The sequence below is a fragment of the Phalaenopsis equestris genome, unplaced genomic scaffold, assembly GCF_001263595.1.
Source record: "Phalaenopsis equestris unplaced genomic scaffold, ASM126359v1 Scaffold001256, whole genome shotgun sequence".
Taxonomy (NCBI): Eukaryota; Viridiplantae; Streptophyta; class Magnoliopsida; order Asparagales; family Orchidaceae; genus Phalaenopsis; species Phalaenopsis equestris.
In genome coordinates, this window is record NW_018165695.1 from 168,981 (window position 1) to 193,383 (window position 24,403).

General features: G+C 33.1%; 1 protein-coding gene across 1 annotated transcript; it reads right to left on the bottom strand.

Moving 5' to 3' along the window:
• Nucleotides 1–2,624: 2,624 nt before the first annotated feature.
• LOC110033684 (mitochondrial-processing peptidase subunit alpha-like) lies at nt 2,625–13,503 on the bottom strand. The gene is made up of 5 exons (XM_020737739.1): nt 13,412–13,503; nt 13,261–13,331; nt 13,120–13,169; nt 3,079–3,191; nt 2,625–2,962 (listed from the first exon to the last, which is right to left on the bottom strand). Exons 2-5 carry the CDS (start codon nt 13,276–13,278, stop codon nt 2,910–2,912), a joined length of 234 nt encoding a protein of 77 aa, XP_020593398.1. The 5' UTR covers nt 13,279–13,331; nt 13,412–13,503; the 3' UTR covers nt 2,625–2,909.
• Between the last annotated feature and the right edge of the window lie 10,900 nt (nt 13,504–24,403).

Genomic DNA, 24,403 nt, shown 5'->3' on the forward strand with positions numbered 1-24,403 from the left:
CAAAAGAGCCCTTAAGAGAGGTGGGCAGCCCAGGACTTAAATACTGCTTTTCAGCCCTAGCCGATGTGGGACTATTTGTCCGCAACATTCTCCTCCACCCAATCACGTGATGCCCTCGTCACGGATCGGCTCAACCGAGGGGCCCATTGGACCATGGAGAGTCCACACACCTGACAGGCAGTAATCTGTTCTGATACCACTTGTCATCTCCAAAAGAGCCCTTAAGAGAGGTGGGCAGCCCAGGACTTAAATACTGTTTTTCAGCCCTACACCTAGCCGATGTGGGACTATTTGTCCGTGACATACGGCTGTGAAAGGTATGCGTACAAATATATGGAAGCAGTCGTAGGCACAGATCCTGTTAATTGGGCATGCTACAAAACCTGACAGAATTTTAAGGGCCGAGTTTGTGTGCACTTTATATTGTCTTACCATGAAATGATCATTCTTGAACTTTTTAATAGCTAAACGCTTATTGAGTGTTGAACTTGTTTTGTGGAAGTTAGAATTATGTGTTTTAATATGATATCAAAAGATGTTGATAATTCAATTCCATTTTTTTATTATAAATGTCAATTTTACGTAATGTTGAAGTGAAAGCTTTAATTAAGAATCTAGCTGCCCCGGTACATGATGGTTATGAAGTTTTATGTTAAGAGTTAATATAGAATAATGTTGAATTATTATAAAAAGAAAGGTATAAAGAAAATAATAGAAATGAGAAAAAATAATAATAAAAAAAGAAATGATTTTGGAGATTTTAGGAAAAAATTTATTTTTTCTGGAATTCTATATATTGAGTTCAGTTTTATGTAAGCATTGAGGCTTGAATGAGGAGATTTTTTGTAAGATAAAACTGTTATTTTAAAGTTAGTTAATTTATAAATAGTTTTAGCTCGTCAGATATTACGTTGATGATTATTTCAAGCAAGAGAAAAGAGTGAATGTATGATTATGTTTAGGGTTGTCAAAAAAGCTCATTGTTCGCGAACAGTTTGTGTTTGATTCATCAATGAGTTCGTGTTCGATTCGTTCGATAAGTAAACGACACAAAAGTAAACATTTTTTTTTTCGTTCGGTTAGTTAAACGAACCAATCACGAATAGTGATGTGTTCATTTGTGTTCAAATCGTTATTGTTCAAAATATAAAATAATTTAAATTAATTATATATAAAAAATTTATGTTATTTTATAAAATTAAATTTTATAAATTATAAGATATAATAAATTAATAAGAACACTATATTAATATATTATATTAATAATATACTAATATAGATATTATATATTAATATAATCTACGTTTATAATGAATATAATATATTATTTTTATATATTAATATTAGGGATGTCAAAGTGACTCGTCGTTCGCGAACAGCTCATATTCGGCTTGCTCGTTAAGAAACGAACACAAACAATGACTTCACAAACAATTTCAAACATAAGTTTATTTTAAACAAACTAAATTTCAAACAAATCGAACACGAACACAAGCTCTGTTTGTTCATGTTCAGTTTGTTTACACCTCTAGTTATGTTAATTAAAGACTAATTCTATTAGCTATAAATTTTTATGAAATTTGTTGTAAACTCTATGGTTCATTTTGATGATTTAAATCGTTTCATATCAATAATTATGATGAATCTATTTAGATAATTATAAAAAGGGGTTTTTTTACATACATAGCTCCCAAAAACTTTATATTCACCCCATATCAAAACTTTCATAATTATAAGTCTCATATAAAAGCTAACATTCATTATCTCATTTTTAATAGTCATTCATCTTTTCATCTGCTATGTGTATAGAAATGTAATGTAAGTAGGTGTGAGACGAGGAAATACAAAAAAATCGAGTGTTATGTATGTAATTTTCCCTGTAAATCTTAGAATCTGTGCATAGAAGCTTTATAATGATTGTGATTTAAAGCCTTTACAGTAAATCTTAGAATCACTAAATCCAACTTCTAACAAGTATATGACCTCAACAAATAAGTAGGCCTCCATCATCCTTCCCACCTTAATAAGACTTCTCGACTCAATTTTCTTATTCTTTTGTCAGGATCAAATCAGGTGAAAACTTCATAGTATAAAATGGTGCTAAAATTATAAACAAAATTAAAGATGATTTTTTATCGGGATGTTACATACTAAACACTCAAAACATTACTATTTACAAATCTAGCAATCTCTTTCGTCCATTTTTCAAATTCTCACTCTAATATCGAAATTCATGATAAAAATCAACCCATAATTTTCATTTTTTATCATATTTTTAACCCTTTGATCGTGACACGTGTAAATATATCACCAATAGAGTGTTGTCATGATCAAAGCTCAAAACAATTTCTCATAATTTTCATTTTTTATCATATTTTTAACAATTTGATCGTGACACGTGTAAATATATCACCATTAGAGTGTTGTCATGATCAAAGCTCAAAACAATTTCAGAAGAAATATTCCAGATTTAAGTTTTCTTTTCTGTATTGACAAACTTAGATTATATTAATTAAAACATCTTGCACATCCGAACCAAAATAAGAAACTGAAAATTTTCTGATAAGATCTCAACCAACTGTGCAGATAAAAAATGGAATAATAACAAGTAATAGAACTTTACCTGAAACATGAATGGTGCTTCCCTCAAAAGCATGGCTGATTGCTACACAAGCATAATGAAATTCTCTTCAATTTCTGGGACATGAGCATGCCCGGAAAATTTATACATTTGAATTTAAACTGGAAGGGATTATTAAAAAGATATAACCACAACAGTTTGGATAATTATTCTTCCAATATATATTTCTTATAAAAATGGCAACTATTTCAGCTGCATGAAAGCTACAACAATGCAAAACTGATTTTGAAGAATATAGCATTAACAGGTTATGGAATTTTTAAGATTTTCACTTGGAGTGAAACTTTCTGCTTACTGATTCATAACCAGGCACATGAGTAACTGCAAATGAAGAAAAATGGTAAACATAAAGTTTGGTCAGGATAGGTCTCACAGCTGTTGGATTTGCTTTGAGATTAGTGTAATAATTAAAATCTGATCAGCCAATGGGTGCATACCATCTCCGAAAGAAGCCAATGTGAGCGGCGAGGAAATTATCTTTTCGGTAAGAGAAGCAAGGTCTTCCAGAGTAACCTCATCAACTGCTTTAAGGAAATGTTCAATAGGTTTCCTGCATGGTAAGCAGTAGTTAAAAGGGAAATCAAAACTGAAACAGACCAGGAAAAAATAAAAAAATTTCTGCTCAGTAAATGCTTCTAAAAATATAAAATCAGTAAGGGACAATAGTCTGAACTTCCAACTTCTAAGTTGTTTAATTTGTTACAGCTCAATATAGAGAACAAGAGAAACTCAAATAAAACTATGAACAGAATCTCCCAAAAAACTCTTTAAAAAAAAATCGTCTAGAAGAAATAGGGTCACTCTCAATCCGAGATTCTTAATGAACCCTTTAATATCGTATAATACACTAAAAAGTTCACCCCTCTTAAAACTTAAATGCTTGATTAAATTTTGTTATTAATCATATTTTTAATTTAATAATTAAAATTATAATTATAATAATTTTAAAAGATTTAAGAAAGAGAGTTTTAAACCTATCATTCATTTTTCATTCCACCACCATCTTCTTAAGGCCCCGTTTCAGATCACTTCTACTTTTTGTTTTGATTTTATTTTGTTTATGTTTTGATTTGAATTAAAAGATATTTGGTAGTTATAGTTGTTTTTAAAAACACTCAACAGATTTTATGTGTTTTGAGTGTTTTAAGAAATAAGGTGAATTTACTTTTTAAAATAAAATATAAAAACATATAACAAATACACTATCCAAATATATTTTCAAAAACAAAACTAAAAACAAAAACAAAAACGGAAAACAAAATGAAGCCAAAGGGGCTCTAAAATTTTGGTTCTACTAACAGGTATAGAAGAAGTAAAAAAGTACAGTAGATCTAGCGCAACATAAATGCAGGGTTAATGTACCATTTGAGTCACAAAGTCTAAAACTACAATCTGTAGAATACAAAATTCGGAGAATGACTACATATGACAAAGAAATATGTTGTGCAGACGGTATTTACTATATTCTGCTCCCACCAGTAAAACTTCGATATGGCTGATATGGCCGTTAAAGTAAGATTTCCATTATATGCATTAACTTCATATGAACATTTTTAATCTATAAGATGTAGCCTGTAGGCATTAAAAAAGAGGGGAAAATTACATAGATAGCCCTTGCAACATGGCTATTTACAAAATTAACGCCCAGGTGAAGTTTTTTAACTGCCAAACCAATGCATTTACAAAAGCCGCATCAAAACATTGAGGATATGATAAAAATGAAAAATATCAGTTGGGGTTTTATCGAGTATTTTGTTATTTGAGTAAAAATTTGAAAAATGGATGGAAAATAGTACTAGTTTTACATATAACAATATTTCGAGCATTACGTACCCACCCTACACACTCCTAAAAAAAAGGTTGCCTCAATTTTTAATTAACACAATTTTAGTTGTCAGCAATTTTGCATATAAAACAGCATAGAGTGACCGCTAAAATATCATTATTTTGCACAGATTTGGCTCCAAAATAGGCAAAATACATCTAAACCGTCTGGCAAACTAGAGTTGACTTGCTGAATCTGCTGTGTAGCAGTACAATCACCATTTTTTTTTTCTTCCCCATAAAGTTTCACTAGAGCCACGGTGATTTTAATCTTTGTGGAATTCAAGTAAAAACAAGTATTCTCAAGACCCACTCGGAATAAGTTGATATCATGAGAGGGCGAGGATTCAAACATTAAAAAAAGGCTCCAAGGTTGTCATTGTTTACTCCATCATCTATATACAAGGAAGAGAAGGGCTCACTCTATCTATCCAAATATATAAAAACAAATATTTGTCCCACAAAGGGTTTGTTTAGGTCAGCTTTCTTTGCGCGGCATGGCCCCAAACCACGATTTTCTTTTTTGTTCATTTGAAAAATGCGGCGTTGTGGCTTTTTTAAAAAAATCGAACGAAACGTAGGTCGTGGGGTACGTTTCGTATTAACTACTCACCAGCTTTTTACTACCCTACCCCCTCTCTCGCCTCTCTCACGACCGAGCTGAGCTTCTCCGTCCCCTCTCTCACAACCGAGCTTCTCTCTCTCATCACCCTAAAGGTAAGATCCCCGCTCGCCTCCTCCTATCCGATCCATGTATTATGCTTCGTCTTTGGTTGGATCTTTTGCTCTCCTTCGGCCTGCGGCATTATCTTTCAACTTTTATTTGGCATTATGATTTTGCGATGGTTTTCTGAACTCTATTCGGTCATTGATTTTCAATTGGTTGTTTACTGCCGCTGGATTTTGCAATTTATGCGATTTTGGTTTTTCTAATTCATGTGATTTTGCATTGGTGTTGGACTTTCTTCATTGGTGATGGGGTAATGGTCTTCACTATGGATTTGGTGGTAGTGGATTGCTGCTACTATTGGCGGTCGATTGTTGGGGTGGTTGTGTTTGTGGTGAGGTGACTGTGTTGTGGGTTGTGGTGGTTGTGTTGAGAGCTGGGTGGTCGTGGTGTTGTGTATTGTGGTGTGGTAGTTGTGATGTGTGTGTGGGGTGTGGGGGTGTGGTTGGGTGGTTGTGGTGTGTGTGGGTTGTGGTGGTTGTGTTGTGGGTTGTAGACTTGTAGTGATTGTGTTGTGTGTGGTGGTGGAAATTATTTTGTGCGTTGATAACTCCTATATTTTCTTTAAGAATTTTTTTAAGGAAAACTTCAATGAGTACTTTTCAGTGATTATCATCAATAACATGGAAACATCATCTTCATTATCTCTAGGTAAAGGCTTGAAAATAAATTCTTATACAACCCCACAATAATAAGATGCAACAAGAAAATAAAATCATTTTATTAATGTAAATTTAAAGCATATTTTTCTAACTTTAAGCAGCCAAATGAGCCTACAAAGAATTCTCTTAAGATGTTGTGGTGGTTGTGATGTGCGGTTGTGCTGAGTGTTGTTTTCTTGTGGAGTTGTGTCTTGTGGTGTGTTGGTTGTGATATAAGTATGAGGGTGTAGTTGAGTGGTTGTGTTGTGGGCTATGGTGGTAGTTGCGGGCAATGGTGGTTGTGGGTTATGGTGGTTGTGTTGTAGATTGTGGTGGTTGTGTTGTGTGTTGTGGTAATTGTGCTGAGAGTTGGGTGGTTGTGGAGTTGTCTTGTGGTGTGGTGGTTGTGGGATGTGTGTGAGTGTGGAGGTGTGGTTGGGTGGTTGTGGTGTGGCGGCCTTAGGCTGAGTGGTTGTGTCGTGGGCTGTGGTCGATGTGTTGTGGGTTGTGGTGGTTGTGAGAGTTGGGTGGTTGGGGGTTGAGTCATGTGGTATGGTGGCTATGGGATGTGTGTGGTGGTGTGGTTGGGTGGTTGAGGGTCTAGCAGTGTCCTAGGTTGTGGTAGCGGTGTTATGGGTTGGGTTGTGACTCTGGTTGTGTTATGGTTGCTGTAGAATGTGTGTGGAGGTGTTTTGTCTTGAACTGTGGTGGTGGAGGTTGTGGGTTGTATTTGTCTGGTTGTCGTGGCTAATGTGTGTGTTGTGGCATCTGTAAAAAATTAATATTGTGTGATATGCCGACGTATTTTTTTTCGAAGTGGGTAAAGATTATAGTTGTTATAATGACTCTCCACAACTACATTCGACGACATCATTCTCAAACTGATGTAAACTTCAGCATGACTATCGATGATCATTTACACGTCCTACCTAAAACATTTGAATATCACAGGGCAATCTGTACAACAGTCAGAAGTAGAATCACAAGAAAATTGCACCCAGGATGGCGAAGGAGATGGAGAAATGATTGAATTGAGAGAGCGGATTACAGACGTTGTTGTTGGATGTTGATTGGACAATCCTTGTTTATTTTTTGTTCCTTGTGTATTCGATATTGTTTGTTTAGGTTTTTTACGTTATATGTAGTTTTTTTTTTTTCTTTTGTGGGTTTGAGAGGTTCATGATGAGACGTTTGACCTTATGGATTCTTCTGGATGGTCTGTTAATCGTAGTTGGTTGGTGTCACATGTGAAATCCTAATGAAGACAACCAAGTTTCTCTCTTCTTTTTGATATTGTGGTTTTTTAGGTTCTTCCGGATGACCTTTTTTTGGTGATATGTGTATGTGATACACGAGCTTGATATTACGTGGGTTAAAGGCAAACGAAAACCTTTTTTTTATAAGGTTTGTTGTCTTCTTGTAGTGATAGATTCATTAGTTGGTGCATTGAGTTTTATGAGACCTCACGCCTATTTAAAAATGTAAATAATTACTTATTTTTTCAATTTTTGCTTGTTTATTTTATACAGTTCTCATATATTTTTGTTCCTTGTACATTTGATTATGATTATTCGGGTTTTTTATGATGATTTTAAGTGTTTTTTTTTCTTTTATTTTACTTTTGGTAGGTTTGAGAGATCCATGATGAGACGTTAGACCTTATGAGTTATTCTGATTGTCGGTATTAATTGATGTCACATGTGAAATTTTATTGAAGAAAACCAAGTTCCTCTCATTTTTTTCGGCGATACGACTTTTGAGATTCTTCTGGATGGCCTTTGTTGGTGATAAGCATATGCGACACACACGAACTTGGTATTACGCGAGTTAAAGGCAATCAAGAACACTTATTTTATAAGGTCGGTTGTTCTTTTGTAGTGACTGATTTGTTGGTTGGCATATTAAGTCCCTGAGACCTCATATCTATACAAAACTGTAATTAATTACTTCTTTTATTAATTTATACGTGTTATGACTATTGGATGTTCTTTTGAAACATTCAGAAAAGATGAGTTCAATGATTTCAGGGACATCTCAAGGAGATAGTTCTACAGGTGCCCGCGGAGAATCACAGACAAGTATGACTTCTTCCGGTGGGCAAACGGCTGGTAGATTCCTCCGTCGAGTGATCTGGAATGGCTAGTCTCCCTGGAAAACGGTCTGGCTCGTGACATACGCCGCCTCAATTTTAAAAATAATATTATCATAATATTAAATCTTATTTTAACAGTTTTTTTTCTTTATTTTAGTAATGATGACTCACTATTAAATGGGGTATATATCTTATTTTTTTTGCATTATTCTTAAATAGATTTTAGTTTCTAAAGTATTAAATATATTGTTATGACAGTTTTGTTGCAAAAAACATTATTATACTGACAGAATAATCATTTGTTCAAAAAGAGTTGTGTTGCAGTTGTTTTCAAACATAAAAAAACAAACAACAGTTAGTTTATATGCAGCAGCTTCTACGCACCAGCATTCTGGGGCAGATGCTGTGTAGCAGCTTATTAATAAGTTGCAACTGCCCCAAACAGACCCTACACTGCATGAATTTATTTTTCTTCGTTGTGTTCTATTGATTGACATGCATTTATCTATATATTTATATATGTGTGTGAGGGGACGTGCGTGCGCATAAAACCAAAAAAGAATTTTTTCAACAAAATTTCAAAACACCAATAGTGTTCCATTTCATAATAGAGTTGCCCCATAATTTATATTTCTTATTTCTTAATAGAAAGGAAATTTCAATTCAGAGTTATCATGAAAAATAATAAAATACAATCCATATAATATCTACATCTATATACACACTATGACTTCTAAATGAAAGAAAATTCTCTCAAAATCACCAAAAAAAGAAGAAATCTTCATTTTGAAAATACAAACTTCTTGAAAATGTATTTATTTTTATTAATTTAATGACAAGGGATTTATTTTTCATTTAAAAGTGAACATTAAAAATTCATAGCACGACCAAATCTATCAAACATCCATTTAATCAAGAAAAAATGCACAACTATAATTATAGCATTATCTCTTAATTAAAAGGCATCATTCTCTTCTCTAATTATTAAAACTTATATCTCAATTTTAAATTTAACTTTAAAATGTTATTAAATAAAAAAATAGATGGTATATTTCAACATTAAAGTTTTATAAAGTAATAGATTAATTTGAAAATGAGATTCTTAAATATATCTTACAGTTTAAGGTAAGCTAATTAATATAAATAATCAAATTGAAAAGAAATTTGTTTCTACAGAGTATTAAAAGGTTTAAACTAAACCTAAAACTAAGTTTTATTATTTTTAAATTAAAATAAGGTGCAATTTTAATTAAAAGTAATTCCAAATATAATTTTTTAATCAAGTATATATTATTCATTAAATTATTTAAAATATTAATGACATTAATTTATCATATTATCAAAATAACTTGATGATTTATCAAATTTATCATTAATCTCAAATGGTGATTATGTAATGCCAATTCAAAAAGACATACTTAAATTTTCTATTAAATTTTTACTCCATCTTTCGTGCTGCTCAAAAAATGATCAAACAAATTTTTATAAAACTCTAAACTCATTTTAGTCATTTTCATATATAAATTCATATATGAATATACAAGTACATAGCATTTATTAACTAATTTTTAATAAAATAATTTTCCAAAGTTTTTCACCATAATAATGCTGGTCAAAAAATTAATTCACTATTCATCGAACTTTGAATTATCCAAAATCAGTGAACTACAGTAGTTTTTATTAAAGGAGACAATTGTAATAGAGATGTCAGCTTAGAAGGGGATATGCCTGTCTCTCTCTCTCTCTCTCTCTCTCTCTCTCTCTCTCTCTCTCTCTCTCTCTCTCTCTCTCTCTCTCTCTCTCTCTCTATATATATATATATATATATATATATTTATAGATAGATAGATAGACACACACACACATACATGTATTAGCATTCCTAATTTATCCTTATTACCTTTCCTGTAATAAAACTAGAGGCAGAAGGAGCTGGGCTCATGTAGGTTTTAAGATAATCAAGAAAAGAAGGAAAAAAGAAGTGAAGAAGAAGAAGAAAGCCAAGGATTTAGGTAAAAAATTTGATTTTCCATTATTTCTAACGCAAATCAAGTTGGATTTAAATAAATAAGCTTATAGGCTTGAATGAAAAAATTCTTGTTAATTTACTTGTGGTAAATTGTTAATTTAAGAATTTATATTTAAGTAAGGAATTTGTTGATATTAGATAGTTTGCGAAAGGGCAAGATTTCAATGAATTAAAAAAAACATCCCGATAAAAATCATACAATTATGATAAGATACTCGATCTCTAAGATAAGTACATAATTTGTAAGTCCAATATTTATAAAAAATTTTCCATATTAAGCACGTCATTAGCACCTGCTAATGCTAATAAAGTTATTGCAAATTTAATACATAACTTATTTAAAAGAATTTCATGATATTTATATTACTCAAGTTTTTAAGATTGTGTTATAACATGTACATATTAAAATACCCAGATGTAGACTGTTACATATCATGCTTTTCCTTGAAATACATTAATGTAGGGAGATTAAAAACCTTAAAAGGAATTAGGAGAATTTTCATGTACTTGGGTTAGAGAATATTAAGTTGAATTGATGGCTCCGGGAATTTAACTGGATGAATGAGAACCTCTTAGCTTTAGATTGCAATAGCTGGTAGGCCTGGAGCATTAAGGAGAATCATACAAAACCAAGCTCATCGGATCCTGGAGTTCTAAGGGTTGGACGGGGAATTGGCAGAGAATTGATTGGGGATGGTTATTGCAAAATGTGCATCCAATATCCATCAGATGAAGAGACGTTTTGTAGGCCAATGCAAGGCTTTATTGGGTTAACCTAGTGGCAATCATTGTAAATTGCCAATTCAAGTCTCGAGGGAAGTCCAATGGAGGTTTGCTAAGTATATTGTGTTGTTCTAAGGCCAATAAACTATTGTGCTACTAGCTCCAATTGAACCAACTTGCCACCTTACCAATAAATAGCGATTTCAATCAAATGACCATCATTCAACAACCTTGAATGACTAAGGATGATGGTTACTAGGGGTGCAAGTGAGCCAAGCCAACTTGTGAGCCAGCTCCAGCTTGCCTCATTAAGTGGCTTGTGAGCTAAGCTTAATGAGCTAACAAGCCAAGCTCAAGCTAGCCCTGACTCGAATAATTAACCGGCTTGTTTAAAAAGAAAATATTGATATTAAATATACCCAAACTATATTAAATTTTAAGAATCTATTTTTAAGGGGCTGTTGGGGAATGGATTGATGCTAGATTTAAACTGAATCCTACCAGACAGTCATTTTGCTCAAAATAAATCCCACAATTTCATAAATACGAATTCCACGGATTTCGGCTGTAAATACCATAAATCATAAATTCTACGAATAGGTGGATTTAACTTCGTGGGGCTTGAGATTTAAGTTCGCGGGCTTCCGGTTGTTTCCACAGGCCATAACTACTTCCAAAATCCTTCTTGAAGTTGCCAAACAGTTCTATCGTATTTACAGGATTTAGTAAATTCGTGGCCACATAAATTTCTAGCTTTAACCCATTTAGGATTTAGTAAATCTGGATTTTGCGGGATTTACTAAATCTTAATAGCTTAGATAGCATTTGTTGCCTGACATACCCTAAATCATTAAAAATATTTAAAAATGATATTTTATAATTTATATCAAGTTTCTTTTTATTTCATAATTGCTTATTTTATATATCATTTTATTATAACATTAGCTTTTTTTTTCTCTTTTATAATAAACAAGTTGATTCGAACTCATAGACTTAAGCACGAGCTCAAGCTCAATTAATTAATTAGGTTTAAGCTCAAGCTCTAGCCAAGAATGGCTCAAGCTTGACTCAACTCGTTTACTCTCTTAATGGTGATCAACACAGATTAGATAGGGCATGTACATAACAATGCCAAATATTTTAAAAATTTATAAAATTTTTGTTATGCAGACGAATTGACATATAATGATGATAATTTGTACAAAAATAGGTAAAATATTTTACAGGATGAGCCCCAATAAGTACGAAAAAAAGATCCCCAAGTCTTAATTATGCAAATTTAATACAATATAGTTCAAACATGAATTGATGGGCTATTTATTATGGTCAACGAGCTCGGTGATAAATAAATGATATGAATATGACAAATATAAATAAAAGAATATGTATATGACAAATCTTATAAAGACATCGTATAATACTACTCATACTATAAAAAGTATGAATGAAAATATAAATGAGTGAAAACGAATAATTTTCAAACCAACAATTGACTATCCGAATGCATTAAATATTTGATATTTATAAGATATATTTTATTTTCTTACATAAAGATTACTAATGATTGTGTCTCTTAATAATATAATTATAAAATTGTCTTGATTTAAAATATACATAATAAATTAGTATTATCTATAATTAATAATCTTCAAATTAATTAAATATATGAACATGTATATTATCATTTTGTTTTCTTGTATTAGAATTTTTTATCATCTAGCTTTTAGCTCATCAAACATTATGTTGATTATTATTTCAAGCAAGAAAAAGGAAGCAAAAGGAACAGGTGAGATTATAGTCAAGTGACTCATTTTTGTTTTATATCCTCTAATTTTGAGGTACAGTTTTAGAAGTATGTTAAAAAAATAATGCACATAATGTAAATTAAAGCCTTTTGATATGTATAAATTTTCTATGAAATTTATTAGAAGTACAATAGTCTATTTGATAATTTATATTATGCATGCTTCTGTATTAATGATTATATGAAATTTATTTAGATAACTATGGAAGAATAGTTATGTTCTGTGATGATTTAATGAGACAACTTTTACTCGATCTTGATTAGTGAAATGAGAATGGGTGTTGGTAAAAAAAATGTGTTTGGTTGGTTTGGTTTTCTGTCTTTGTTACGTCAAAAGGATCCAAAAAATGGCATAAGAGAATCTAAGAATAACATAATTTTTTAAAAAATTATAATATAATACCTACAACTGAAAAAATTATATATTATATGTAGTACCGCCATGCATTGATTGGGTTACTTTCTTGTGCAAGGGGAAGTAAGCAACTTTCAGCGAAAAATAGCATTCATATTTCTCTGTTGCCGCTCATTTCACTTACTAATTTTCTATACTATCCTGGCGGTGTCATAACAAATATGCCTTCACAATAAGAGAAAATATACATGAATTAAATGATGTTAATTGGGAACAAACATACCTTTCTCCATATGTCAAAATCTGCCGTCCTATGTCCTCTGATGCTACCATCTGCATAATGAAATACCAAAATTTAGTAAAATATATTCAGAAGCAGCAACTGTAGCATGTCTATGTCAGGAGTATATTATGAAGCACATACTCTTGATTCCAGATTCATCAAAACAGCAGATTTGGTGGCCTGTTTAGCACGATCTAGTTCCACCTGGTCAACTGTAGAAATAAATCCTTAGACCGGTAATGCAACTCCAACTTCATGGATAAAGTACAAGGAGATAAGTTCAGTAACATACCTTGTCCAGGTGTAGCAGCAGCTAGCAACTCCTTGGCCGCAATGTCTACAGCTTTAGAAATAAAATCTGAACCCTAAATTAGGAGGTAGGACACTTACTAAAGAGTAATAATCTATTAATGATAGATTGATACTGCAATTGTTTACAGAAATTAAAAAAAAAAGTATATTGAGCAAAAACAGAACAACGTGCATGAATATAGGCAGAATCCCTCAAACAAATAAAAAGCTCCCACAAAATCGATTAATAAATGCCTCTTTGGAACTCAGGTATGCAATAGTACCTTATAGATCAGGAGCACATCAAGAAAAAACTTTTAATGAAAACATTAAAAATGGGCCTAAAAATAGTTGAACTTCGAACATTATCTAGAGGGAAATCCAAGATAAAGAGGCATATCAATACACCACGGAAATCTTAAATACAAGTTGATAACATTCGCCGACTCTCTCATCGCAATTTCTAGAGTCAAGTGGACTACAGTGTCAAATATGAACTTCCAGGTAAAGGTAGCGACAGATCAAGTAAAGTTTGCTCAGTTCATCTCCAGAGCTGTCTTTGACCAAAAGGAGATACATAGATATATAGTCTGCACATAGCAGGCTGCAAAATGCTAAATTCAACAGAATCCTGCATTTTGTTGATCTTCAGTCCGTACTATAGTGAGAAAAGCTGCAGTTAATCAAGCACTCAAATGCTCCTTCTCTTGTCATGCTGCATGTCGGAACCTAAATCCACTGACCTTAATAAAAAAAAATAATGGGCCCTAACGCCCACTTCAAACAATCTAATGAAAGCCTAACAGTCTTTCCATCATGTGCAAATAGATGCAGAGATGATTTAACAAAGGATTCATGCACCAGATTGATGCAATACAAAATAGCAAGCTCAGCTCAAAAAGATCAAATTTTCATAGGCCAATTCAAAGGATTTAATCATACCATAAAACAAAGTATGATTTATTTTTAGCTCATTTCTAATTTTTTTCCAAATTGTTATATCTTTTAGCTAATTAAGCTTATTAGATTTAATTGTCAAAATGTCATTGTAGAAAATAAAACAATAGAAAAACTCTCAAGAATCTTCATTTTTCTTTATACAAGAGTGGAGATATATATAAATCTCCTATAGGCATCACAAAATAGAAATAAAATCAAAATAGGAGAGAAAAATAAATAGGGCCCGGTGATCCTTTAGGAAAGCGCTGTCGTTGCCGGTCCCAAGCCCGAATGTGAAAAGTGGAGGGTTGCATTAGGTAGTCGACAGCCAGCGTAAAACTTGTCGAAAAAAATCATGACATGAATCCTTTTGATCATTGTGTAAGTGATATGGCGTCCCCTGGAAGCGATGTGTCGTATAGCCTGAATACAGTGAAAAGTGTATAAGGGCCGCTACACCGACGCCCGGGTGTAGTGTTAAATAAGCAGAGGTTTCCACATTACGGACGAATGCGGGTAAAGAAGTTAGTCCATGAAACTAATGAAACTAATATTAGGATGTAATTTTGGAATATAGGTACTCTCAATGGTAAATTAATGAAATTAGTTGATATTATGATTCATAGGAAAATTAATATTTTATGTATTCAAGAAGCTTAGTGAGTTGAAGAAAAGGCTAAGGAGATTGATAATTTAGGTTTTAAACTTTGGTATTCTGGTAAGAGTCGCATTAGAAATGGTGTAGGTGTAATTATAATTAAGAGTTTGAAAGATGATGTTGTAAAAATTAATAGAGTTGGAGATAAAATTATAACTTTTAATATTATCATTGATACTAAGATTTTTAATATTATAAGTGCTTATGCTCCTCAAGTAAGTTTAGATACAGGGTCTAAAGATAAATTTTTGAATGACTTAGAAAACTTAATTCAGATGATATCTCTTGAAGAAAAAATTTTTATTGGAGGAGATTTAAATGGACATGTCGGTAGAGTTGTAGAAGACTTCAGAAATATTCATGGTGGCTATGGTTTTGAAGTAACTAATGAAGAAGGTAGAGCTATTTTAGATTTTGTTTTAGCGTATGATTTTGTTATTACTAATACTTTATTCAAGAAAATGGATAAACATCTTATTACTTATAAGAGTGGATCTAATAAAACACAATTTGATTATTTTCTTATGAGAAGAAGAGATCTTCGCGATTGTAAAGATTGTAAGGTCATTCCAAGTGAAAATTTAAGTACCCAACATCGTTTATTAGTTCTAGATTTTAAGATTAAGAGTTGTAAAATAAAGAATATTATGACTCATCATCGCAGAATTAGATGGAGAAACTTAAAAAACACAAATAAAATTATTTTTATGAGTAAAATTCTAAATTTCAAAACTTGGGATATTCATGAAGCAAATGTTATGTGGGATAAAGTAATAAACACTATTAAACAAGTAGCAAAAAATGTGCTTGGACAATCAAAAGAAATAGCAAGAGATGTGCTTGGAGAATAAGAAAAAAAAATTATAAATAAAAATAGTTGATGGTAGAATAATAATGTGCAAGAAAAGATAAAATATAAGAAGTTATGTTGTAAAAATTGGTTTAAATGTAAAAACTTAGAGAAATGGGAAAAATATCAAACGGCCCGCAAGGAGTATAAAAGAACAATTTGTGATGCTAAAAATATTGTTTTTAATGATCTTTATAATAGATTTGATATTAAGGAGAGTGAAAAATATATGTATAAACTAGCCAAACAATGAGAATAAAAGTAAAGATTTAACTCAAGTAAAGTGTATTAAAGATGAAAATCAAAAAGAACTTTTCTTAGAAAAAGATATTCAACATAGGTGGGTGAGTTACTTTGATAAACTTTTTAATGAAGTTTCTGAAAATACGATCGATCTTAGTGATCTTAATATCGTGAATAATAATAAAACGTTTCATTTTTATCGTCGCATTAGTAAAAAAGAAGTTGAGGTAGCTTTAAAGAAAACCGAGGGTGGAAATTCTGTAGGACCTGATGATATTCTAATTGAAGTGTGGAAATATTTTAGAGATTTGGGTGTTTCTTGGCTTACTAAACTCTTTGATATTATTTTAAAAACTAAAAGATGTTGAGTGGAGAGAGTATTTTGGTCCCCATTTTTAAGAATAAAAGAGATGCACAAGAGTGTACAAATTATAAAAGAATTAAATTGATGTGTCATACTTTAAAGTTATGGGAGAGGATAGTTGAACATAGGTTAAGACGCATCACAAAGATTTCTCATAATCAATTTGGATTTATGTCAGGCAGGTCTACTATGGAAGCTATACATTTATTCAGAGGTTTGATGGAGAAGTTCAGAGATAATAAGGAGAATCTACATTTGATAGTCATTAAATATATGCATACCAGAGCTGTTACTTGTGTTCAAACTGAAGGAAATTTGACAAAATATATTCCTATTTCTGTTGGATTACATCAGAGATCGGCTTTAAGCCCATATCTTTTTCTTTAGTTATGGATGGTCTTACTGGACATCTACAGGAGGATGTACCTTGGTGTATGCTTTTTGTTGATGATATCCTTCTCGTGGATGAAACGAGAGAAAAAGCCTAGGGAAAACTTGAATTATGGAGGTCTACATTGGAGTCTAAAAGCCTTCATTTAAGTAGAACTAAAGCTAAATAGATGGAATGTAATTTTAGTAGTAATAGCTCTAGTGACAGAAGTGTGACTGGGTGATCAAATTATTAAAAGGAAAGACGATTTAGATATCTTGGGTCCGTTGTTCAAAGCGATGGTGATATAGATGGAGATGTTAATAGTAGAATTCAAGTTGGTTGGTTGAAGTGGAGAAATGCTTCGGGCCTTTTGTGTGATAGAAAAGTACCGCTTAGACTGAAAGGAAAATTTTATAAGACGGTGGTGAGACCTGCAATGCTATATGTCGCTGAATGTTGGCCTTTAAAAGAGAGCTTGATAATAAGTTAAGTGTTGCCGGGATGAGAATGATTAGGTGGATGAGTGGTTTTACACTTAGAAGAGACAAAATGCAAAATGAATATATCCGTAATAGGGTTGGTGTAGCTCCTGTTTGGTGTAGTAGCTCCTGTGACGGACAAAATTAGAGAAAGTCGTCTTAGATGACTTGGTCACATTAATCGTCGACCATCTGATGATCTAATTAGGAGAGTAGATGTTTTAGATTCGACTTGCATTAAGAAAGGTAGAGGTAAGCCTAGGAAGACTTGGGCTTATTGTATTAAAAAAGATCTTAATTTTCTAGAACTAAATAAAAATATGACACTAAATAGGACTCAATGGAGAAAAAGGATTCATGTAGTCGACCCCACGTAGTGGCGACCCCACTTTGTTGTTGTTGTTGTTGTTGATCCTTTAGGAAAGCGCACATACTAAAAAATGTGGGTCATAGAGTGACAGATCTAACGATATAGAGCCACGATTCATATGCCTTAAAATTCTTCGTTATTTGACGGCCATAAGTAAATAGACCCAACAGTATAAAGTATTGCTTTATGTGTCTTAAGTTGTTTGTTATGATTGGAGCAAAACTTCAACACTCCCCCTTAAATTGGATGGTAGGGATCAACCATTACAAGTTTCCTTAAGATATCTTTTAAATATCGGTGTACAATCATTTGTTGAATATGTCGTCCATACCGTTTTTATTTAAGATTGTCATGTATCTATATCAGTTCTTTTATCAAAGCCCATTTTTTGTCCAAGTTCAGTTGGAGTTTCACACGGCTTGCACTTTATCGTCTTGGTTTATTTCAGTAGATCCATAACATATTTATATTGGGAGAGAAATATAAAAGACTAACTGATTTTCGGTGGCATGGTGTTCTAAAACCATGTCATGATCATGGAATCATATTCTACTCAAAGTAAGAACTTTAGATCTCTGGACTCGAGAGAAAGATCCATAAGATGTTGAATCTTTTCATTTTCCTTTAGAAGGTATTCATGATTTGAACTATTTAACACAATTTTTTTTCTATTCAATTGATATAATGCTTGAAATAATTGGAGTTCTCCTTTGGTCTAATTTTCACCATTAATCATGAATCCGTTCTTTTGAAGGGAAGTCGAAGAATAAGATGAGATCCGAAGTTGAGATACTAACCTTAGAGAATAAGAACAAAAATTAGAAGCAAAAAGCTCCAACTTTAGAGAAGAAAGACTAAAACTAGAAGTGTAAACCCTAACCTTAGAGAATACGAACAAATATTGGAAATGAAAACCCTAACCTTCAAAAATAAGAATAAAGATTGGAAGGAACACCCTAACCTCGCTAGGAAAACACGTGCATTATAATCTAAGGGTCATAAAGAGACAAAGCTAACAATATAGAGTCTTGATCAATGTGTCTTAAATTATTTGATATCCGAGGCTCATATGTAAACAGATATAAGGGTACAAAGACTTGTGTCTTAAGTTCTTTGATATGATTGGAGTAGAAATTCAACATATCCTATTGGAGGAAAAGATTTTATTAGATTGGAATTTAAAATTTGGGCTTAATCTTGCGCCCATTTTTCTATAACTATAGATTAAAGGATTTTAATTATTTGATCAATGAAATGTGATTATTTGTGTAGTCAAAACAAGTGCTTTCAAGATTCAAGTTTTATAAGTCGATTGCCCCAAATTGTGTTTTGTTGACCTCATTTTTGTGAGGTCATTCCTTCTTCTTCATAGAGTCTAAGATCTAGCTCTAGGAGTTTCTATTAATCATCTTAGAAAACTAGAAGTTGGTACCCACCATTTTAGAAATTCCAAAACACTTCTTTTTTTCCTGTGATGTCTAGCATTTATGGTCTCAAAACCATCGTCTTATGTACGAGCGGTTAAGGGCTATTGTGTGAAGACTGAAGGAGAAGTTCCCAATAGGACCTCAAGCCCTAAGAAAACCTCCTCACGACTTTATCGTCACATACACATACCAAATGCACAAAATTCAAAAAATTGCATGAAGTCGGACTTCAATTGAGCCCAAAAGATGAGTGAAAATGTGAACTTCTTCGGACGACCTCCGACGACAAAATGGAATACGTCAACACGTTCGGGACACCAATTTTAGTAAGAAAAGACACTCATATTGTCATATTTCCGACACGAGAAAATTTGCACGTAAATCGATGAATTCGTCAAAACGACTTCCGACGGCGAAACGGACTGCGCCGGAACGTCCGGAATGTCGAAATTACCTTAAAGGGGTATCCAATTTGCAATTATTTCACACGAATTAAAATGTGCAAATCAAATTTTTAATACGAATTGAATTTTATTTTTTAACAAATATTAAATTATATTATATTTTATCACTTATATCATTAAAATTATAAACCCCATTCCACCGCACATCTAAACCCTCATTCGAGCGGCTCAATCACGCGGCTCGTCCCGCTCCTCGCCCGTGTCATAGCCTCCACCACGCGGCATTCTTCTTCCCCAGCGCTCACCTCCTCGAGCTCTGCTCGACCGAGCGGCTCACCTGTTGGTCTTTGCCTCGTGTCCGATCTTTCTCCTTCTCAAGGCTATACGCCCTCCTCATTTATGGTGTCGATTCCTTCCTCCTTCGCGGTTGGTTGGCTAGGGCGGCAAACAGTTGGCATTCTCTTTTCTTTTCTTTGTCTTTTGGCTTCCTGCGGAGTTAGTTCTTGTGTGGGGGTTGTTAAAAAAATTTCTAAGAGAGAAAAAAAAGATGTTTTTTTTTAGAGAGGAGAGCTTTTGGAGGAACTTGGTGTTTTCTGTCTTTCTTCTTTACTGTTGGGAAAGCTACTTCTTTCTGTTTTTGTCGTTCGAGAGGAGATCTTCTTCCTCTCTGTTGTTCGAGGATCTTGCGGCCTGGATTTGTCGAAGTGAGAATTAGGAAATCGTGAGAGCTATTTGCGTGAGGCTTTCAGGGAGGATTTCTGTGGGGGAGTTTTCTTCAATTTATTTTAATGTTTTGCTACACTAAAGAGGTATTCTTTTCTCCTTTATTTTGCACCATTTAGGATAGCAAGAACAAAAAAATGATATTTCTTTCCTCTCTTTTAAAAACATGAGAAAGTAAAAAATGGAGGCTTATTTTGAAGTTTAAGCATGAATATTTGCTTAGGTTGGTGAGAAATGAAGCATATATATAGGTTACCTTCACTTTTCTTTTGCTTGAAACATATGAAAGCATTGGTAGAGCGATTTGGAAGTGCATTTTATTCCTTTATAAATGTCTATGGAAAGCATGTGTGGGCTATCTTTACTTTCTTTACTTGAGACACTTGAAAGCATGACTAGGATGGTCTTGGAATGCATTTTACTCTTTTAGAAATACATATGGAAAAGCATATTTGGGGGCTGCCTCTATTACCTTCGTTGCTTGAAATGTTTGGAAGTATTAAATGCATGTTGAAAATTATTTTATGAATTGGAAAAAACGTGTTTGGGGCTTATGTTTTGTTCTTCTTGCTGCCCCTCATTAAAATGCATACTGGAAATCACTTTTGTGAGTTGGAAAATTACATTTGAGGCTTATATCTTGTTTATCTTGCTGCCCCTTGCTAGAATACATGTTGAAAGTTGTTTTATAAATTGGAAAAGATGTGTTTGGGGCATATGTTTTGTTTCTCTCGCTGCCCCTCATTAGAATATATGCTGAAAAATACAATTAGGGCTTATGTTTCGTTCCTCTTGCTGCCCCTCATCAGAATACTTGCTGGAAATTATTTGTATGTGCTGAAAAACACATTTGGGGCTTATGTTTTGTTTCTCTTGTTGCCCCTCATTAGAATACATGTTGGACAATATATTTGGAGCCTATGTGTTGCTTCTCTTGCCGCATCTTGTTAGAATACATGTTGAAAATAAAATGCTGAGGGCTTTTATTATTGTTATTTTCGAATCAAGGAAAGATCTGAAATTCATTTCGATATCGAGAAGTATTTGGTTTTAGGGATTCATTACATTTATTTATTTCCTGTGATCATTTTTTTTTTTTTTTGCTTCAAACGTATGTTGGGATACAGGAAATTTTGAAGTAAAAGGCTTTATGAAATCTTATTTTTATAGCTTTGTTTTGATTCATTCAACGAGTTCGATTTACCTGGAATGTTTCTCTGTTTTTGCTCCCTTTTGCTAGACTCGGTTTTTGCTCATTTATTGGGCTCGGTTTAGCCTCTATGTTGCTCATTTTGCCCATTTGTTAGGCTCGGTTTGCCCTTTTTATGGGTTTGGTTCGGGCTTCCTTTGGTGATTTATATTGGCTGAGGTTTTGGAATATTTCTTGAGCTTGGTTTGCCTTTGTATTGGGCTCGGGTTGCCCCTTTTCTTGGCTCTGCCCGTAAGCTTTTTTGAGAGCTTGTTTGGGGCTGGTTTGGTGGCTGTTTTGATCCTCTCCCTGGCTTTACTCGTGAGCTTGTTTGTGAGCTTGTTTGGGGTTAGTTTGGTGGTTGTTTTGCTCCTCTTCCTGGATCTTCTCATGAGCTTGTTTGTGATCTTGTTTGGGGCTGGTTTAGTGGTTGTTTTGCTCCTCTCCCTGACTTTACTCGTGAGCTTGTTTGTGAGCTTGTTTGGGGCTGGTTTGGTGGCTATTTTGCTCCTCTCCCTGGCTTTACTCGTGAGCTTGTTTGGAGCTGATTTGGTGGCTGTTTTGCTCCTCTTTCTGAATCTGCCCGTGAGCTTGTTTGTAATCTTGTTTGGGTCTGGTTTGGTGGTTACCGTGAGTTTCTTTGGGGCCGTTTTGGGATTGTTTTGGTGGATGTTTCTTGCCTCTACCCGTGAGCTAAAATGTATGATTGGCCTATTTGCAAAATTTGAAATATTTGTGGGGCTTATTTGCAAAACTTGAAACATTTGAGTGGTGTATTTGCAAAATCTAAAATCTGTGGGTGGCTAATTTGTGAAAATATGAAATGATTTGATAGTTCCTTTGCAAAATCTGAAATGCATGATAGGTGGAATATTGATTTGAGGCTCTATGTTCATTCCCTATTATTGCTACGTGTTTTTCTTATTTGTTGAGGCTTGATTTTGGCTCTTTGGAGCTGGATAAAAGCTGAAAATATTTCTTTGTTTTCCCCATGTATTAGACTTGATTTAGCTTAAATTATAATTTGTTTTTCAGCTCTTATGGATGTCGATCATCTTCTTTAGTTCTTTTATGATTGAAGATGTTTGGTTTGAGATCGGTTTTCCCCTTCATTGTCCCTAGCCGCAAATCTTAATGTGGTGAATTTTCACCTTTGCTGTGAAGGTCGGTTCATTGATTGGGTGAGCCGTACTTGGAGCACTTTCTAGTAATATGTTTGGGCTACATTTTTAAAGTTTTATTCGCCACATTTTAAAGCTTTATTCGTGAAGGTTTAAATTACATTTTGAGGCTTTTAAACCCTTTTTTGAAATTGAATCAATCATTTTTTTAACGAGTTTTAAACGTTTTTAGGCCGATACACTTACGATTTTATTTTAAGTATTATCGATTTGACTTTGTTTTAAAAAGTGAATTGGCCCCTTTTCGTTTTTTTTTTTTTTTTTTTTTTTTTTTTTTACGGCTAGTTTATAATGGGTATATTCTCTTTTCCGATTTAAGTTAAAAATGAGAATTTCCGATTTAATTATCTTCAGAAATGATTCATGATTTTAAGGAAAAATATGAGGAAAAGAGAAAGGGAGAGGAAATTAAAAAATAAAATTTGGTTCTTTGAGATGATAGAAGCCTAAAGAGGAGATAGGATAGCAAACCATTCACCATTTCTTTTGCATAAGAAAGATGAAATTGTAATTGGAAGAATAGTTGAGATTTGGAAGAAATTAAGAGTTTAAATGACGATTATGAGCATGAATTGAAAGACCCGTAGACTTGCATTTAGGTCCCTTAAGCTTTGAATAAACTTAAATTCAATTGCTCTAACTAAAATTGAAGCACATTTCACAACCCTTTGCCAAAATTATAGGTTTATCCCTAGGTCTTAGAAGTCTGATAGCGAGGTAAGCTTGATTCTAAAGATATTTGAGGATTAGTGGAAAGACATTTAATTAAAAAATAGACACTTTAGAACATTTCAGGTTTAAACTAAAGTGTAGGCTTTCTAAGTCTTAAGAGCACACCTTGAGAGAGTTCATCCTCCTAATTTTTAAATGAACCTAAGAAGCCTAACATCTGAACCTAGTTCATGAGATAATTAGGACATTAGACACGAGGGTGCACCAAATTGTGATTCATGACTGATTTAATTAAATCAAATAATAATATTCTTGTCTTAACTCGACCAAAACTGAAACCCAATGCTTCGGGATTTGAGCTTGAGTCTTACACTCAAATCCTCTTGGCAATTGAGGACATTCCCAATATCACATATAAATCTTCTATTTTTGGTCCTTTATATGTGATATTGTATTTTTTTTCATTTGTTTGTCCTACGATTTGCTTGTTTTCTCAAGTTTTTCAGGACATGCTTTCTCTTTTTGCACAACACATACTAGTTAAACTTAAGGGAGCAGCAAAACTCCCAAATATACAGGTTTTATTTACATTACAACATTTTATTTCATAGCATGTTATACTTTTCCTCATGTCATGTATACTGTTTTGGATAGTCTGTTGTACTGTTTTGCCCAGCCTGTTATATTGTTTCTTTAGTTAGTTATAGTATTCTCCTGACATGTAATGTTATTTCTTTCTTCCTTTATATATATCGCATGTTTCATTTGTTTCAATACACGCTATGTCTTAGTATAGGATAACCTAGTGATTAGGTGCATTTTTAAAACTAAAACTAAACCAGGAGGTGCTACTACGAGGAGTTTGGAGCGAACATCGTGGGCAACACGGCGATGAATAACTTCAAGATGGATCTGCAACATCAAAACATCTTCACATCACATATCACTTTATTTAGTTTAAATAACAACACATTCCCAATATCACATATAAATCTCCTATTTTTGGTCCTTTATATGTGATATTGTATTTTGTTTCATTTGTTTGTCCTACGATTTGATTGTTTTCTCAAGTTTTTCAGGACATGTTTTCTCTTTTTGCACAACACATACTAGTTAAACTT

What these genes read in the sequence shown, in the direction of transcription:
- LOC110033684 (XM_020737739.1), bottom strand. An exon ending in ATTTTGACATATGGAGAAAG is followed by an intron (nt 3,192 to 13,119) that starts GTATGTTTGTTC and finishes CTTACCATGCAG; the next exon opens with GAAACCTATTGAACATTTCC. An exon ending in ATTGGCTTCTTTCGGAGATG is followed by an intron (nt 2,963 to 3,078) that starts GTATGCACCCAT and finishes CTTCATTTGCAG; the next exon opens with TTACTCATGTGCCTGGTTAT.